Source organism: Myripristis murdjan, chromosome 9 (genome assembly GCF_902150065.1).
Source record: "Myripristis murdjan chromosome 9, fMyrMur1.1, whole genome shotgun sequence".
Lineage (NCBI taxonomy): Eukaryota > Metazoa > Chordata > Actinopteri > Holocentriformes > Holocentridae > Myripristis > Myripristis murdjan.
In genome coordinates this window covers 16296554-16315760 of record NC_043988.1, presented here as the reverse complement: position 1 = coordinate 16315760, position 19207 = coordinate 16296554, and the positions used below count along the sequence as shown (strand labels likewise).

The 19207-nt window shown below is 39.1% G+C and overlaps 1 protein-coding gene across 5 annotated transcripts in view; it reads left to right on the top strand.

Annotated features, from left to right (window-relative positions):
• The window catches only part of LOC115365281 (DNA repair protein XRCC4-like), a 40065-nt gene extending 23847 nt beyond the window's left edge, over positions 1-16218 (top strand). Inside the window, exons 7-8 of one of the 5 annotated variants that reach the window (XM_030060202.1) lie at positions 3235-3367; positions 13998-16218. In XM_030060202.1, coding sequence (XP_029916062.1) covers positions 3235-3359 — 125 coding nt within the window. In that variant the 3' untranslated portion in view covers positions 3360-3367; positions 13998-16218. Of the gene's footprint in view, positions 1-3234; positions 3368-3751; positions 4053-5031; positions 6485-6926; positions 7411-13997 lie in introns of those variants that run through there. The other 4 variants (XM_030060201.1, XM_030060200.1, XM_030060203.1 and 1 more) reach the window with 4 other exon arrangements.
• Positions 16219-19207: the final 2989 nt, after the last annotated feature.

Here is a 19207-nt window from a genome sequence, read left to right as displayed (position 1 = left end):
TCTTACACAGCTTACTGGTGTGTGTTTTCAGTATGTTAGTGAAAATATCATCCAGCACTGTTTTCTGTTATCCACACTGTTTTAGACCCTGATGACTTGACCCTGCTTTATATTCTGGCCAAGAAAACACAGCTTAAGCTGGGTAGAAATCCCCTCCCCCCATGCCCTCAACATTATGGGTGTGTCCCTAATATTACTTGTCTGTGTGTGAATGTGTCTATGGTAGTGTTTACACTAAATCAGCCATCCAACAAGTCCACAGTGTTTGGGTGTTTCTCTCTTGGCTATATGCACTACAGTGAAAACATCCCATATTAGGCTGTTATATTTCATTAATGGATGCCTAATGCATTGTTGCCCTCTCTTGTTTATAATGTGCAGTCCAAGTCAAGTAACCCCAGGAACCAATTAATTCATGGTTACCTTTTCATGGAGTGCCAGGAACATGAACCATATAAGCTTCGGGAAAGTATGTCACTGTATCTATTTGTCCATCTGTCAGTATTTTACACACTAATCTGTATCTGATGTGTGGTGAGTTGACAGCTGCAGTAAACTATGCTTAATTGACTCACACATACTTTGTGTGCTGTCTCTGACCTCAGTCATATTCAGTGTATTCTATGTGGTGGTCCCCACCCATCTTGCATTTACAAAGTATTTACAAACATAGTTTGACCCAGATCTGAGGCTATGTATACCATTACATATGGATGTTTTCAATTCTCTTTTATTTATATTTAGGAGCATTTGCACATGTTACTGTAAGGGTGTGGGCTACACAAATCTACGCTGACATACTTGACCCTAGTTAACCCTTTTGCCTCTGGCTGTGTTTTCATAATGTTTGGGACTGATAAGAGAGAACAATGACAGAGTGGAGCTGGATACAAAAGAAGAAAAGAATCTCCTACTCTTTGACTTTTTCCCTCCAGGTTTAGCATCTGATAGTGACAACACAGGAAATACATCTATCAGAGGAGCGACAGAAGATGAAAGAGAGAGATGAAGGAGGAGGTGTCAGTTATGAAGAAAGGAGAGAAACAGTATGACTGTAAGAATGTGGGAGGGGCTGAGGATGTCACAGCCTGGACAGGGAAAGGAGTGAAGGAAAAATCTTGCAGTGGCCTTCTGTATGACAGTCAGATATCCTGTAATATTAGACTCAATATGCTACCTCTTTATTTTATAGCAAATATCTGATAATCTAACATTCATTGCAGTATCCATATTTTTTTGCCCTGCTGGCAGGTGGGGCTTAAACATGGCCATTTCTGTTCATCTAACCGTTTGTCCATATGCCCATATTTGTTCAACACTTTACAATATATACCAACATATCTTGAAATCTATTGAGTGGATTACCAAGATATATGTTGAGCACATTCATGATATTCAGATGCTGAACCTTGTAAATTTGAGTGACCTTATGACCTTGCCTCTAGGGCCACCCTCAGGCCGAAATGGACAGACCCCATTCTTCTGTAGCATTCCCCAATCATGCACAAACTAGTTGGGCACCAGCAGCAGTGACCCACGCTTTTTCCCTTGTTACTTATACATATATATAAATTCTTAAATCCAAGAGTTTCGGGTTTGTGTGGAATGCCAGATCTCTGTTCCCGATAACCATCTCAGGACATCAGGGGCAAGACTGTCCAGGGTCAGGAAAGGTTATCTGAGGTAATATGCTCTGAAACTGCCACAAATGTGCTACAATTGACATTGATGAAGAATTGGTCTAACCAACAAATTGGAGTCAGTGTTTCATTGAGGAATTTGGGTTTTGGTAATTAGTAGGGCTGATATCTGACATTTTGAGATAATCGGCATCTGCCTGTGGTCAGGAGGCCAGTGCTGTCATTAAGTGCGCTAAAACTTTATTTAATTTTCACTCATACATTTTTTGTTTGTTTGCTTTTTTAAACAAAGTTTCATTTTTTGACCACGGATATGTTAAAATGGCACATTTTCAAGTTTCATGACGTTGTATAAAGTGAGCAAAAAAAAAAAAAAAAAAATGCCACTTTAGGAGCTAGGTGTGATGGTGGATGTCACATCTGCAGATCAGGGTTGGAGTCTCATGTCAAGTAAGTGCCATGTTTGTTTTTAGGTAATGGTTGCTAGCTTATATTAGCAAATGTTAGCTAACATTTTGTAACATTAACCTTAACCTTTTCCTTATCCATGAACCATGAACCATGAACCTTAACCATGATGACGAACATGTGCCTAGGCTTTAACCATGACCTTTTCCTAAACTTATCCAAGTAGTTTTGGTGGCTCCCAAAACTAACGAAGCATTCACGCATGAATGAACGTTATCAGTCATGTGATGTTGATGCAGGCTATGCCCCGTTGGCTGTAGTCTAACTTTAAATGTTGATATGCAATATATATATATATATATATATATATATATATATATATATATATATATATATATATATATATATATATTTTTTTTTTTTTTTTTTTTTTTTTTTTCAGAAATGTTGACAGTTCAATGTATTTGTTGGTTTGCACAGACATAAAATGACATTTTATTCTGGCTACTAGTTTGTATATTTAGTTGATATATTTTCTAATTTATAAATATAAATATAAATAAGTGCACTGTAGACAGAGTGCAGATTTACTTAAGCAAACAGACAATGCAAGCAGTAACATTAGTGTTAAATAAATGCTCATTTAAATTCAGAAATTTGTGTGTCATTTGTTACTAAATTGTATTTTATCAGATGTAAAAAATCCCAAAAAACAACAACATGATATATTGGCATTATATATTAGTCATTGGCCGCCCTGCTCTCTAAATATCAGCATCGGCCATTGAAAAACCCATATTAATTGACCGCTATTGGTAAAGAAATCTCCAGTCCTCCCAGAGATTTGGAGCAAGAAACATGCAGTCTAGCAGTAGAAGATTTAATAAGTCAACGTAATAGCAGAACCTCTGATGTACACATGAACGATTCCCTGAGGAAGACCTTCATTTTCTGATTTTTCCTTGAAGGTTTTTTAAGCAGTATTGAGTTGTTTTTTTTTTTGTTTTTTCTGAAATATTGCAGAAGAATTGCATCATTAAAGATTTACTGATTCTAAGTAGCTGAACAGCTAAAATTACAGCACAGACATACAATACATCTGAGGTAGTTTTAATAAATGTGTATTTGTGTGTGCGTGTGTGTGTGTGTGTGTGTGTGTGTGTGTGTGTGTGTATGCATTATACAGGTCGGAATCTGGTGTGTGAAGGCATTTCTTTGGACGACACTGATTTTGACAATGAAGACTTCGAGCCTAGACAGAAGCATCGATTGCTTCATGGTCAGAGCCCAGAGCCTTCTGAGCAGGAATAAAATCTCAGGTTAGTCAAATAACAAATGTATCATGTCATAGAATCACCATTATATTTCGCATCATCATTGTTTTTCCAAAGTTACTGTTGTTTTCTGTTTCATAATGTTTTTTGGGGACCTTGCCTTCACCCTTTGGCATACTGTAACCTACAACCTAACACAAGAGACACAGTGCGAGACAAGATGGGAAAATGCTAGAGGAAACTGGGTCATATACTGCAGATTTTCCAGTAGCTTATAACTAAGATAGTGTCAACATAAAGCATAATCTCCCCAATGTTGTTTTAATTTACCAGTAATCTATTTCATGTGACCCAAAACCAAAATTAAATGTCAATGCAGGACAATCACTAGAGAGCTAGAGCCTCTGTAATTTTTTTTTTTTTTTTCAGAAATTCCAATAGTCTTTTGTCTTTGTGATTCGTCTCTGCATTCAGACAGACTCCTGACTAACTTCACCACACTAATTGATGTGGGATGCCCTACTGAATTTCTCAGCATTATATTTTTTCCCCCGTTCTTCCACTGATGAATGATGCTTCATTATTATGTCTGCATCACTGGTGTCACGGCAAACCAAGAAGGACTCTGACTGACACACAAAGGCAAATATGCATGCCACAAACTCAGCTCCGGTCCCACTGCACCCCTGCATGACGAGTTAAGTGTTCCTGTTCATCTATATATGATATTAATTATACAAAAGCGTACACACACAAAACATATATTATTTCTCCAGGAGATTTCCTAAAGCCGTGCAATTCTGTGAAATCCTGTATGCAATCGAGTTCTGATGACTTTTATGATGTTTTGTCGTGTCTCCTGCACTGATTATCCAATTCAACCATGTTATATCGCAAAGTCATTCTGCCTGCAGCTGCATGTTTTCTCATGCTTAGTCACTACTTCAGAATTCCCCCAAGATTCCTGGACTTTTGCCTTTTAGGGCTGTATTTGGGCACAATATAACTTCACATCGCCAAACTTTGCATTGGTACACCACTGCTACATAAAAAAAAGTCTGAAAAGCAAGTTTGCTTGATGACCAGTTGCACTGTAATGCATGCAATATGTCTGAACCATGGAAATGGAAGTGAGTAGAGTCAGCACTGTATATTAGCTTTGACAGTTGCTAATGGGCCAACTGGCAGCCGTCTCTGGGGAACTGATCTTTGGGTAACTGAATAACATTAACAACGGTTTAAGTGAGACAAATCAAGCATTACTGAATATATTGGCAATGGAAGATATCTACACAGGTGATTTTAACCAAGACACAAACCATGTAATTTTGGCCTGGTGACACTGCTGTGGTTCAGACTGCCTGCGGCACAAGGCTATAATTAATTAACATTTCTTGGTTCTTGTCACTTAACCCAAACTGCGGCAGAGGGTCAGGAGTCTTGTCCATGTTAGCTCAGTCAGGTAATGTTAGCGTAAAACCAGCAAATTTAACTATAGTTATCACATGTCAACTAATCCTTAGCTGCCTTATTGTCAACAAATTTATTGAATGTTATGGTAAACCCACCAACATACTGGAAAAGGATCACCAACTTCCAAAACCTTTTTTATTTGTTTATTTATTTATTTATTTATTTGTTCTTTTATTTTTATAATTATTTGAATGGAAAATGAGCTGCAGGGTTATTTTGTGATTTCTTTTATCCAGTTTTTCAGGGTACAGCCTGGATGTCTTCACCAGTGTAAACAAACAGCAGACATGGTGACATCAGTGAATGCGTACAACTGTTGCTTTGGCAAGGAGAGCCGCCTCAAAATACATAGCTTTGTAATGAACCAATGGCCCATGGCTTGTCTACTCAATTCTGTTTCTTTGGTCTGCATTCTAAAAATCTACACATGAATGTTTTAATGTTCAACCACAGATTTAGAGGTAAAAATGTTCATGGAAACAAATAAAAACAGAAATATATGTACTTGTACAATATATGTTGTACTGGCATAGTAACATCTGTTTTTTTCAGGATCATGTTATATATATAACTATAACTATAACTAGACTTATTGTGAAAAATTGGTTGATCTCTTGTTGTAGAGACACCTCTTTTAAATCCTAGGAACCTCATAACATCCTCCCACAGCTTACATTTGGGTGTTGGCTGGCAAATAAACAACCCTCCAAATTACTGTAGAGGAGATCCACAGTGTAGCTTGGTCCAGCTAAGTGTTGACAGCACAGCCTGTGAGCTCCAGTTAAAACACAGTTTCCATCATCTTTCTCATTTGCACCCTGACTCTTGCCATTCGCTTGATTTTATTCATTGTTAGCATTTTATTTTCTTGTACAAATAATAGGAGCTCCTTGGGCAGAATGTAATTTAGCTTTGCTTTTGTACTGTATTATTTTGTGCTGTATTTCCCAAAGCACAACCCCAGATACGAGGTTAAAAATATTAAATTGAAAATGTGTTGTGTGCTACACTGGCACAACTGATATATCACTTTCTCCCCCTCTCTATTCCTTTTATGTATTCATTTGGCTCCCCCCTTCACTCTTATCTTTAAGCCATTCCTCTCTGCTTCTCAGTTTTTACTCCACCCATTTTCCCCATGAATAGTTGATATCCAGGATTCATCATGAGCTTGATTTAAGTCCTGTACTTTGGGCTGTAGTGGTTAATAGGCTTCCTTGATTCCTATTCAACGAAATCGCAAGTTACTTTCGGCCAGTCAACCTTCACCTCAATACACACAACAGAAACAATGACAACCAAGCAACAGTCTTCTGGAGGGGTCCCCTCATTTTGATGCCAGATTTAGTCCTAGATTGTGAAAGTAATTACAAGAAACCTAGTGCATGTTGCATTTTGCCATCTGGTCTGTTTTAGGATTGACAATTACCTGCCACTGCTCTCATGAGAGACATGATACTTGTCTGTCTCATCTTGAACAAATAAAGAGAAGACAAAGAGCAATCAAATGACTCCATCTTTCCCAAATGCTCTAGATTGTATGCTCTAATTAGCGCTGTGCTGAAGACCTTCCTAAGTTGTGTTAGTGCTCATGTGACAACTGGGACTTAAATCCCTTCAGTGCTTCCTAGTGAACTGGTGGTGTCGGTGCTAATGACTTGGAGGGCATGGTAGAGAATCTGGACCAGGAGTATGGAAGCAATTTCTCAAGAGTTTGACTTCACCCTGAGCTAGAATTTGGCTGCCAAGTCTTTTGGCCTTGGCTCTGTGCGAGACCATTGAGAGAGTAACAACTACTGAGGGACAACAGGCTACACCCTTAAGAAAGGGTGTCACCACCAAGGATCGAAGCTGCTTCGTTGCTGCTTATTCATCATGTCTTGCTGATGTTTTTCTCCCTCTTTCTCATCATGTAAATAAATTACAAGCCATCTCTTTAATTTCCACTTTCTAGACTAGAATTTTCAGGAGGATAATTTGACATCCCCTTTCTCTCTTTTTCATCTGCTTTCTTCTTTGTGGATGTTCTCTGGCCTGAAGTACCTGAGGGGTGTTTTGTGGAGGGTTAATAGGGTTATGTTGTCTCTCATTGTCTTCACCTCCTCACCTCTTCCCTTACCTCTGCTACCAGCTTTAGGTCTTGGGGTCATCACAATGTGTCTTCACACTGACAGTAATGAACATGTGGAGACCTATCGGAATAAAGAAATGGTCTTCATTTGACCATTCTACCTTTGACCTCTGGACTCTCCTGCCGAGCATTATGAATTTGATGATACCTACACATCTGCTGAAGACCACGGGTGGCTGCCAGGATAATCCCACAACACGCGCTGGCTAGTCTAGTAATCCTCATAGGAATGTCACACTCTGCCTTGCTTATAGACCCAATCAAAAAGGCATGTGTGAAAAGGAAGTTCAGGTCGGTATCTGAGAGTAATTTACACAAGAGTGCATCACAAAACGGGAGTGATGGAAAGACAAAGAGCTGAGCTGCAGGCTAATCCATCACCAATATTTTTTTGGTCCAAATGCATCTGATCATATTACTATTTTCAATCGTTTGACACAATGACAATAGTTTTACTTAATTTTAAACAGCCTGTTTTTTTCTGGAATGCGTTCATGTGTTTCAGCATTAAAATAAATATAAAATATAAAACAAAATATTTAATGTTTTAACCTTGCCTTTCTCAATATTCTTCACATGAATAAGACTACTTAATTGAATTCAGTTGAATAGTTTAATTCATAAATTCAATGACAGCTAATCATTGCTAACTTTTTATGTTATTTATTTATTTAATTATATTTCATATATATACCTGAAAGGATTGAATCAAGGGTATTATGTTAAGAGTTACCCCGACCCTGGCCATGTTGGCATCTCCTGGCTATGAAACTTCAGTACCTTTTATTTGAATCTTTTTGGATTTGCTATGCATATTTATAAGTATAGCAGAAAAAACCCTTTCAATTTTTGTGACCCCATGACCTTTCCTCTACCATCACCATCAGACCAGACGTTTAGTTTATGAATGCGATAACTCACACACTGTATATCTGAATCTTTTTAAATTCGCTGTGCCCCATTATCACCCCTCGATGATGAATACTATTGATTTTGGTGTTTTCCTCTACTGACACCCTCAAGCCAAATTTGACGTTTTGGGATATACTCTGCTGTTGTTCATTGGACAGTATATCTTGTTTGGCATATAAAATGTGTTTCAGTCAAGAGGGGAAACTGTCATAGTTGAAGGGGTGGATAGATAGATAGATAGATAGATAGATATACTTTATTGATCCCAACCAGGGAAATTCTGGTGTTCCAGCAGCAACAGTAGAAACATACAATAAAGTTAACTAAAAAAAGAATAAAGGCTAAAAATATACAATAGAGACTATAAAGACTAAAGACTCAAAAAATACAATAAGGGCTAACCTAAGGAAAGGAGATACGAGATGTGAAAATATACATATGGAATGAGCATGACAATATACAGATGGCGCTGAAGTATATGCATGATTGTATAGATTGTATAGATAAGGAGAGTTAGTATGAAACCAGGAGACTAAGGGCCCTATCTTGTGCCACCCGCTATCCGCTGCCACTACCCGCTACCCGCAAATTGCGGATTTAGGAGCACCTTGCATCATAAATCTGCATATAGTTGAGGGGAAAATAGCAGAAAATATGGCACCCTGATTTGGAGTGTTAAAAGATGCTTCCATTAAAGCGGCATTCATCAAGATTGGAATGTGGACCATGTATAAACCACAAAACAATTATGTTTAATATGCATGTAATTTAGGGGTGAGTCTTTAAGGTTCTTTTTTTCTCAAGTCTGCTGGACCCGCACATTGTATTATATCATAATCATGGTTTTTTCAACATGGTCTGAAATCCAATCTTATTTCATTAAACTTTCAGTTAAATTGACTGAGATAGGGAGAATGTTGACATGCAACTAGAGGATAAATTACTGAGTGTGAGTTTCAACTAGGGATTGATGTGAATACAGTAGACAGTGACTTCACCTTTGAGTGAACTTCAGGGGGTTAATTATAGCCTATTGAAATTGTTTATGGGATACTGATCTTTTAGAGGCTGGAATCACTTTTATGTTGAAATGTATACTGGTGAATTTCAGGGAGGTTGTCAAAGATGTCTTCCAAAATGGATAGCTTTGAGGAAAAGTCTCGATTAACTACCATATGATATTCTAATTATTTCATACACTGAACACAACTTATTTTCTGCAGAATACATTTTATTCTGAAAATACTTTTGATTACAGTGTAAAATCCCAGGTCTGTAGGTGGGAAGGAAACTTTCTTGAATGACACCCCAAACCAAGGTTGCCCTGAGTTAAAGAGATGCATGGACCCTGAAGCTGAAAGGGTTAACACCATTAAAGAGAGAGTGATGATAGCTGTGCCGGCTTTAAATTAAACATCCAGTCACTTGCTTATCATCGTCGTTCACTTACTGTGTGCACCTGTACGATTCTTGCCATCCAGGGAAATGACAGAAGTCTCCTTTCGAGGCTCTTTCCCGCCACAGTGCTGCAGTCAGACAGAGCGGCCTTTGTCTGTTGGCGGGCTGTGCTGTGTTCTCACTGCTTACTGCCCTGCACTGTAATGTCTGAAGCAGCCTTGGCAGCTACCAAGCAATGTTTGAAAACTGCAAATAGCAACTTGTTTGCTGATGTCTATGGTGAAATACTCAGAATATAGCAATTCAGTCACCCTTCTGACATCTATAATCTTGTACAAATGGAGTTGAATACCAGAAATAGGTCAGAACCATAATCACAAAGCATTTAAAATTGAAAATTTAGATCCAAAGTTGGTACTGGCAGGGGTGATAAAGCCTGAAGACACTTTTACACTAGTGGATTACAGAGAGGGCTCTTTCATGTGCTAATGTCTTTTTTCTATCAGTTTTCTAACCTCTGACCTTGACTTTCTGGACAACCACATTACTCCACCATACTCTTATTATCCCCTAACTCACAAGTTTAATTGGTTTTATTTGCCCAGTAGTGTCAGACTGCATTGCCTGCTAGTCCTTTGGCTCACAGTGGGCACTACAGCTGTTCATGCCTGGGGCAGCAAACATGGAAGTAAAGCAGTGGATAGGCCATTAGTAACTGAAGGAATATATTTCAGGGCAGTAGAAAAGCAGCAGTAAGCCTTCCTGCTGGACCACTTTGGACTGACTGTGTGAGCATCTGCTCCTTGTGTGTGAGTGGGGGTGTGTGTTTGAGACAGAGAAGTTCTGTTTGTAGTATGTAATTTTACTCAGTCATACTTGTCATGTCACAGCATTATTACCTTCTGTTGTAGCTTTGGCAGAAATTATTATAAGTCATAGTAGTTCTTTCATATTACCAGATGTTGAATGGCTATTGTATTGATGATGTATAATGAGAATATATGCAGTGTATATATATAATATATTCAGAAGTAATCAAGAACTATGCATTAAGCAAAGGGCCATTGTAATGATTTACAGACAACATGAACAATTAATTATGTTACATACTAGTTCATTAACATGATATCTAACCGTCATTTCTCAATGAATTAATTATGACCTACTCTATAAAATCTTATAGATTAAAACTTAGTCAAGAACTGCCTGTTAGCCAATGGTTCTCTGGCAATTAGCTCCTCATTCATTCCATGGTAGCCACTCAAAATTTGGTGTATGTTATTGTAAAGTGCAAAGCCCAAATCTCCCCAAAACCCAAACTTGGCTCAACCAAGATACACTACTCACAAAAAGTTAGGGATAATCTGCTTTCGGGTGAAATTTCAGGATGAACCTAAAATGCATTATAACCTTTACAGGTGAACTTAATTTGACCTTCTGTAAACTTTTGAATGCACATGTCCAACTGTTCAGTGTTTCAGTACTTTTTGCACAAGTTGCTGTTCTCTAACAAGGAGTTTAACGGCAAAATTCGCATCAGGTGTTTGATGCTTCAACTCATCGAGGTCGTATCATTAGGGAATGGCTGCTGGAGACTGGGGTACCTCAAATGGAGTGGCCTGCACTTTCTCCATACCTGCATCCCATAGAAAACCTATGGGATCAGCTGAGTCACCGTGTAGAGGCTCGGAGCTCTGTACCCCAGAACCTCAATGTCCTGAGGGCCGCCCTTCAAGAAGAGTGGGACGCCATGCCTCAGCAGACAATAAATCGACTTGTGAACAGCATGAGACGTCGTTGTCAAGCTGTAATTGATGCTCAAGGGCACATGACAAGTTATTGACACTGACATTTTTTCATTGTGGTATATCCACCACTGTTGTTGGCTTTTGTTTCAAGAAATTGTTTGAGATGAGGAAATCACCAGTGTATGCTTCTACTTAAATGCCCTACTTTCATGATATAATATCACTGTAGCGTGAACTTTTTATATTTTCCATAAATTTCACCCAAAAGCCAAATATCCCTAACTTTTTGTGAGTAGTGTATCTTTAATCTGTTGTTGGTAACTTATCTTCTAAACATCAAGTCTTTCTTGCAGTGGACTGAGTTTTGCCAGTGGCAGAGAATTCTCTTTGTTTCAACCCAGTCATTAAGAGAGACTTTTGATCAGTGCAGCTAATGAGTGGTTTCTCTCAGAGATGCTGGTGTGAAGTAACTGGCCCCATTATTTGAATTAAACCAAATGTTCTTCTGGGCTTAAGAGGATGGTAGTTGACCAGTAAGTGTGTGATAATGACAACCTGCTGCAGAGTGTCCTGGAGGGAGACTTTCTCTCTTTCTCCCATATTTGAAACCACACTCAAACACTCATGAACAGATACAACCTTTCCAGTTAGACAAATATTTTATGGCATCATACATTCCTCATCTTTCATCCCTCTTGGTAGACTGACCCTCTGTTGACAAAACATTGCACAGTCTTTGCTCAGTAGTGAAGAGGAGGATGAAAACTGTCATTTAAAGATAAGTTTTCTTGGCAAGAGGATGTATGACCATTGCAAATGACGTTTGTGTTGGCCTATGACGTACCATAGAGTGTTGAACTGCTTTCTGCAAAATAACTAACCAGCACACAGCAAGGTACAATAATGAATAAACAACAAGAAATGCTGTGTATGCCACCCATGCATTTTAATGAGTGGCCAAAGTGGATTTTTTTATTACGATTTTACCAAAACATCCTATAAAGTTGTAATTGGAACCAAAGAAACCAAAATCATTTTCTCTCTCAGCTGAGGAGATTTTCTCCCATGGCTTTGGGAATACATTATGTTATTATCTTGACTTCCTCTTGGTCAGAGACCAAAGGAGCGACATGCAGTCCACATTGCCTTCTCATGTAGGCCTAATTGATGCCTGGCTGAGCAACTGACTGTCTTGCACCCCCAATTTTCTTTTTTGTTTCTTTTTTTTCCATCTGTGGTTGAAATACAGTGAGAACCTTGTCTCCACTGGGAATTGTACCATAGGGAACCAACATATTTATGCACAATCAGCACACATTTCATTGACTATGCATTTTTAAATACCTTGGTGTTTGGTTGTCAAATATGACACTTCCTTCCAAATAATTTGAAAATGTTTAATCTCGGCTCCCCAAGGGAGACTCATAGGCTTATAACTGCAGAAGAGAGAGAGAGTTTGAGAATTAAATGGATCCCATGATTTTGCAATCTGTTTACTGTAATTGGCTAAGATCTATGACGTGGGAATGGTCTGTTTCTTGTTATCAAGCCCATTTTTCTCAGTCTCTTTAAGTCTCCCTCTCTTTCTTTTCCATCCTTTCTCAGATCAGGGTGGTTTGATAGAAGGTTGCAGATGCACTGATTCAAAAAAATTCACTCTGCTGGGATTTGCAAACAGTCGTTATTACAGCTTTGTTCTTACACAAGTGATTTGTCACTACGTGGCTCAAGTTGGGTACTTGAACCCCTGTGATGAAACCTTGTTCTCAATAGTAGCTTGTCAGCCAGACTTTAACAGAAAATGTGTGAAGAATTACTCGATTCAGGGTAACACACAGGCCTTATTGTCTTACAAAAAGATCAAACCTCACCAGGGTGAAACCTTGTATTGTGATTTCACTCATCGCTGCTTGAGTGAACCAGAGATTTAATTAATCTGGCTCTATTTTTCTTGCGATTCACTGAACTGAAGGAGTAGCATGTGTCTGCAGCACCGGAGGCTGCAGTTTCCGCATGCCTCGGACCGAAGGCGATGTGACAGAAGCACGTGAAGCGAGACATCTTGCATGCAACTGAGACCATGTCCTTTTTCCGGTTTTCGATGCCTAAACCCAATCTTACCTCAGCCAAGTGCTTTTTATGCCTATAAAATTCACCTTTCCCTAACCTTAACTAAGTGAGTTTGTTGTCTAAACCAAACCAAGTGGTTAACGATGCTAAAAACTGGGGTCCTACGGTTGCGGTCCTCAAACTGCAGACACATAATATTGAACTGAACAGAACTGATCATTTGAAACTGTCTTTATAACTGGCATTCCAACAGTATAACTCATAAATCCAATTGGTCTTATCACAGGGGAGAAATGATCAACTGAAAACACACTGAATGATATCTCGTTGGAAAGAGGACGAATCAGGCTTTACAACGGTATAAGATACAACACTATTGGGTATAAATAAAGGGGAGAAATTATAGACTGAAAAAGCGGTTCAGAACTTTTTTTGCCGAGTTTATATACAAAGCCACTGCCCTTGTATGTCCGAACATAATCTCCTCTAACCTCATCCAGCTGTCTGACAGTGGACTTGTAACTCTCACCTCCACTTCAGTCCAGTATCACACCAACCTCCACTGGGATTCAGCCGGATGTCTCCCTTTTAGAATGGGAGGAGGAAAGGAAGCCCCCGCCTTCATTAGTCTTCATCTAGTCTTGTTTTGTTTGGATTATACCTGCTTCATCTTCAGGGGATCAATCATTCCTTTTCTTTTAATCACATTTATCTATCAGAGGAGTTGGCTCTGTTTCCCATGAGCTCATTTGTGGGTTTTTTTTTCTATTCCCTCTAAGGCTCTCTCTTCTAAGTTACCTTTTTAGGCCATCTATCAGCTCATCTGCCCATCAGTGTCTACCATCCAGAGAACCAATCAGAATCTCTGCTTTCCTGCTCAACTTGTCATCTCTCTTTATATATAGTATACCTCATTCATTTTTTATTTGTGTTGTCATTTCAGCTCCGGTTCTTTTGTGCACCCCAGCCCACCACCACCACCAATGTGCGGTCATAGTTACACACAGGGAAATTCTAAGCTCTATTTTCCTGGGAGTCATCCTCTCCCCCTGACTGATAAATGTTTAATTTTCTTCAGCAAAGTCTCTTCTTTGGTTCAGACAAAAGAGTTTCTCACGAGTGAAGTGGAATTGAAGGGACAACAGTGTGGATGGAAGAAGAGATCGAGGGCTAGATGGATGAAGGTATAGAAGATAGACCAATGCAGAGATGGAAGGACAAGACCATTGGCTCTAGAGGCACAAATTAGTGAACAGCAGGGCGAGCCTATAACACCCTTCACAATGACTGACAGTGTGTCAGCTGTCCCAACATGATTGACACCTGCCAGTTGATTGACACCTGGTGCATGCCTTATTGACACCTGGTATCGCGCACTCGAGACAGTTGTGCCACTTGCTCACTCATCTTCAGAATGGCTCCTGTGCAAGCTGTACAGCTCCCTCTTTTTTTCTTGTCTTTCTTTTTTCCTTTCAATTATTTTTATGTTGTTCGGAAGTTGAAGCAATGAGTGGGCGTGGTTGGCCTGGAAGAAAAGTGGCATTTTGCTGCTTTTGTCTGACATGTTTGTATTTGCTCCTATCAGAACAGTGCTCTGTCCACTGTAACACTGTCTTTCAATAATGTTGCTTTGTCCCAAACATTTTAACGTTGTCTAGCAAGATTAAAGGATCATTCTAGTGATTTTGAATGTTTGGCCCATTAACTACAACTTAGCCACATTTTACATTGCAACACACCTTTTTTTTCAAATCATGTAGGGGTACAGAAGACTTTACACCATATAATCAAAATCCCTTGATTTTCAAATTAGAACACCCACCTTATAACGTTCTGCTAAGGTAACTAATAAAGTCATCATTATTCATAAACAACAGAACTGATAACTTGCTATTGTGTAAAGCAAATGTTTTCCTGGCGACTGTTTTCTGGCAGAGGGAGCATTTCACTACACCCAATTTCAAGTCATCAACACACAATAGCACTTTTGCTTCTAGGAAAACTAATGTGGATGACTTTGTTACAGTGATGGAGTACTGGTATGAGGAAAGGTTGAAGTCTGAAAGTTCACTTTTACACTGTAATGGAATGAATGGACACCAAAGACTGGATAAAAGGTAGGCTAAATGATATCGGCGTTCTAAAATAAGACTGCCTGCTTTTGGAAAAGATTATCAGAAACCTGAGTTATAGTCATTTAATAGATATTGCGTTAAACATGCAAAATCACTGGTATGGCCCCTTAAGTTCTGGCAGATCTGTACAGAAATGTACATCTCCTTTAATAAGTGCAGCAAATCAAGTGTTATGAATTTGTTTTTGACAAAAAATAAAATAAGGTTTACAGTGCCAGAAGGACCATGCCAGCCCACGTTTAAAGTTATTTTGTTGGTTATACTTCCCTTGTATTACTTACCCCTTAGAGGGCACCATATATCATAATATATGTTAAAGGCATGCATTAACCTTGAGTTTTTGGTCTAAAGAAAAATGATTAAAGTCAATTCCTGAGCTGTAGCTTACCTCTCTTGGCCTCGCACTAAAGCTGAAGGGATCAGCCATGGTGTTTTGGGTCTCCACACTCGGCTCCAAAGGATCAGGGTTCATGTCTTTCCAGAGACAACCTCACTTTCCCACATTTTCTGCTCTGAATTCTAACCGGGGGCTTCCTTACTCACAGCCCCCCAACAAGTTTCCCAGTATCTTGGGAAATCACCACAGGCTGTTTTTTCTCTCTGTGTGTCACAATGTTTTGCTCTGATTGACACTTAAATTGGGTAATTTTTTTTGTCACAAATGGTTTTTGCCACAAAGCAGGAAGATTATTTTGTTGTGTATGGTTTCTTTCAAACCATAGACTTTTTCCCCCTCTTCTATCAGTTCTCAGATGAGGAGTGTCAGAACCTTGGTGTGTCCTAATATCTATTTGTCTCATATCAATTTGTACAGTAATGTATATGTTTTATTTGTTTTATTTTAAAAATGTAAAACATAACAGTTATTGCATTTGTCTTTTTAACTGTACAACAGTTTACTGTCTTTACAGTTTGAACATCTTCCACCAGGTAAATGTTTTAGGATGCTGAGAGACAATACTAGCATGATTACATGCTAATTTCATGATTTTATCTGATGATCGGGATCCTTATGTATTTAATTTATTTGATTTTTTTGCAACTGTAATTTTGTGGTTTGTATGGTGACCTGAGGCCTGTACCATAAAGCTGGATTAACATAGTCAGGCTTTCTCTTACTTATCTGGCTTCACTTAACGAGACATCAGCACTCAGGATTTTCGGTACCATAAAGCCGGCTATCAACTCACTAATTCAACCCAGGCTTTCTAATCTAGATCTGTGCGACCAATCGCAGACATGGAAAAATCTATCCGAGCCGTATACGTCACAACCGAGGAGTAGACAATAATCATTAATAAATACGAGGAATATAAATCAATAATCCAGGCAAAAAGCAACACAGTTGCAGCTGCCAAAAGCTGCAAGGAATGGTGGCAAATAATCGCCGACTGTGTCAATGCGTAAATTAGTGGGATTATAATATTACTTCCCCACCATGACGGCACGAGTAGATCTGACTACAGTAACGTGTGTGTTCAATAAATGAATGTGTCTCCCACTCAGCCATACACTCCCGCAGAGGAACTGGCCCTCTCTCACAGTGAGGGTCGACCCTCGCTCGACCGCTGCCTTCAGTTTGAGTTTCGTCGTCACTTTGATTCAACTGGTTTTGATATTTCATTTTATAAAGCATCTGACACCTCGTGATTATTCTGCTGGTTAAAATATTATTTCACTGTAAAACATTTAGCATCAACTCCCATGTGGACTTTTCAGGGCAGACTCCCTAAATACTAAATATGAGCAAACTAATGGAAACCTAAAGGAGCCCAGAGGCTGGCGTGTATTTTATCAGACTTTTATTTAACCCTCTGAATTAAATTCCCCTAATTTATTTTCATAAACATTAAAAAATAAATAAATAAATAAAATACAAGAAGAATTGTAAAATGTAATAATTTTAATTTTATAAAAGAAGAAGAAAGGGAAAATGGGCAGGCCATTTTCCAAGAGAGCTGATTGGTCAGTAGGTGGGGCTTTTCTACCTACTGAGCTCTTATCCTGAACTTAACCTGCTCCGGAGCAGGTTAGGTGTTCAGCATACGTTACCACGGCAACGTAGCCCGATAAAAAGTAAGCCACCTTTATGGTACAGAAAAGCCAGGGTTAAGCCTGAAGTTAGCTCGCTAAGCCGAAATCCAGCTTTATGGTACAGGCCTCTGATGTCCATCTATGTGTTTTGAGTGTCTGTTATGTGTGTACGCTCATCCCGCCAAAGACAGTTTTTCACTTGTGGACAATAAAAGTTTTCTGTTCTATTGTTTTTTGCACCTGTCCATTCATTTATAGTTTCTACCTATATACATTTAGAGCAACATACTTATTGTGTGTGTTTTTCTCAAAACGTCACATTTATCTTATGATACCTTGTCTTTGATCTAGTGCATGTGCAGAGTTGGATATGTCTCTTTAATCCTATTTATTTTTAAACGTAATACATTTCAGGTGAATTACATTACAGTGATTCCAGTTCTTCTCTACTTGACCTATGGTTGTTTCTGTTCACTGAACAGAAAAATTAGGATTCTGGGGGACATCTGGTGTTGACTTCATGGGCATAATCAGAAAAAGCACCTAAAATTAGAGCGCTTTGGACCGTAGGCCTGGGAGTTTCAGTTTCCCTAAGGGTCAGAGAAATTTAACGCCTGTTTTATGCTGTCTGAGGTGGCATGGTGCCGGAGGTAGACCACCTTTATAGGTCATGTGATATGTGGGTCATCTCGGGGCCCACACAGCAGATCACTAGGTTCAAACACTCTTTGATTGGCTCTTTGACTCATTGATTTATGAGCACTAAAAGGCGACAGGAGTTCCTTGGTTACACATACAGTAGAGCAGTTTTATACAGCTGTAAGTGACTTGGGACTTTTAACTTAATGATGAGTCAGTTTAGAAGCTAAGAAAGTAAAATGATTAAATGATGCCCGTAACTTTAAAACTGAGCAGTCGTTAATTATTCTGGGGTCAGGTGGCAAATTCCACCCAAAATTAGGTCAGTTTTTTTTTTCTCTCATTGCTGCGTGAAGTTGTTTGGTCAAGGTATGACATGTGTTTCCTGGAGCTGTGTGTGTGATTGAACTCATCAGAAAGCACTCAGTCTCTGTCAGAGTCCGTTATTGATTATAGTGCGCACACCTTTGTTTTCTCTGTGGAGTTAGGACATGTCTGAAACAGCAGAGGTTCCAGTAAGAGTCATTTTCCGTTTTTACTGTCAAATAGAGTGTGAATGACAGAGTCTGTGGTGGATGAGAAAGCAATGAGGTCTTGACAGCCTGTGCGCGTTACTAAGTCATTGCACCATCAACTACCCCCCCCCCCCCCCCCTCACGTGTTACTTCCCTCAGCCTCTCTTTCGAGGTGCCTTTGTCCGGGTCAGCCCAGCCGTGTTTGGGGAGGTGGACTGTGTGATTATTACAGCGCAGGCAGGTATGGAAAAGGCACCTAGGACTTTTTACAAGGGCCCCCAGGCTTCGAGAGCCATCTTCTCTGTCAGAGGCATATCACCTCTGCTTCAGCATCTCATCTGGTCTGAGTGGCTTCAGAGGACAGCACTGTGATTTTGAACAATTAGTTCTCAGCTAGAGTCAGCAGCCAGGCCTGCTTGTCAGTTTTGATTCACAGAGGCCTCACACAATGTCTGCTCTCAGGCACTGTCATGTAGGAACGCTATCATTATGTTACCTTTGTGTAACTGCTGTGCACATTCAGGATTTTAGGCTTTTCAGCCTCTGTAAAAGGCATTTATTCTCACACTCTAAAATAATTTTGTAGTGGAACTGAAAGAGAGACATGATCACTGGGGTGACTCAGTTAATAAACCCATAAAACCTGTGTCAAGTTTTATTATTATTATTTTTTTTTTTTGCAATTCGATTTTCATCAGATTCTTTTTTTGAAGAGTATGTTTTACGCTATGTGCAGCTGAAACAGTATGTGTTCATGTGCAACAGTTAATGTATACTGCTTAGAAATGACAAAGTCAAAAATGAATGTTGAGAGGTAGAATGCAACTTGC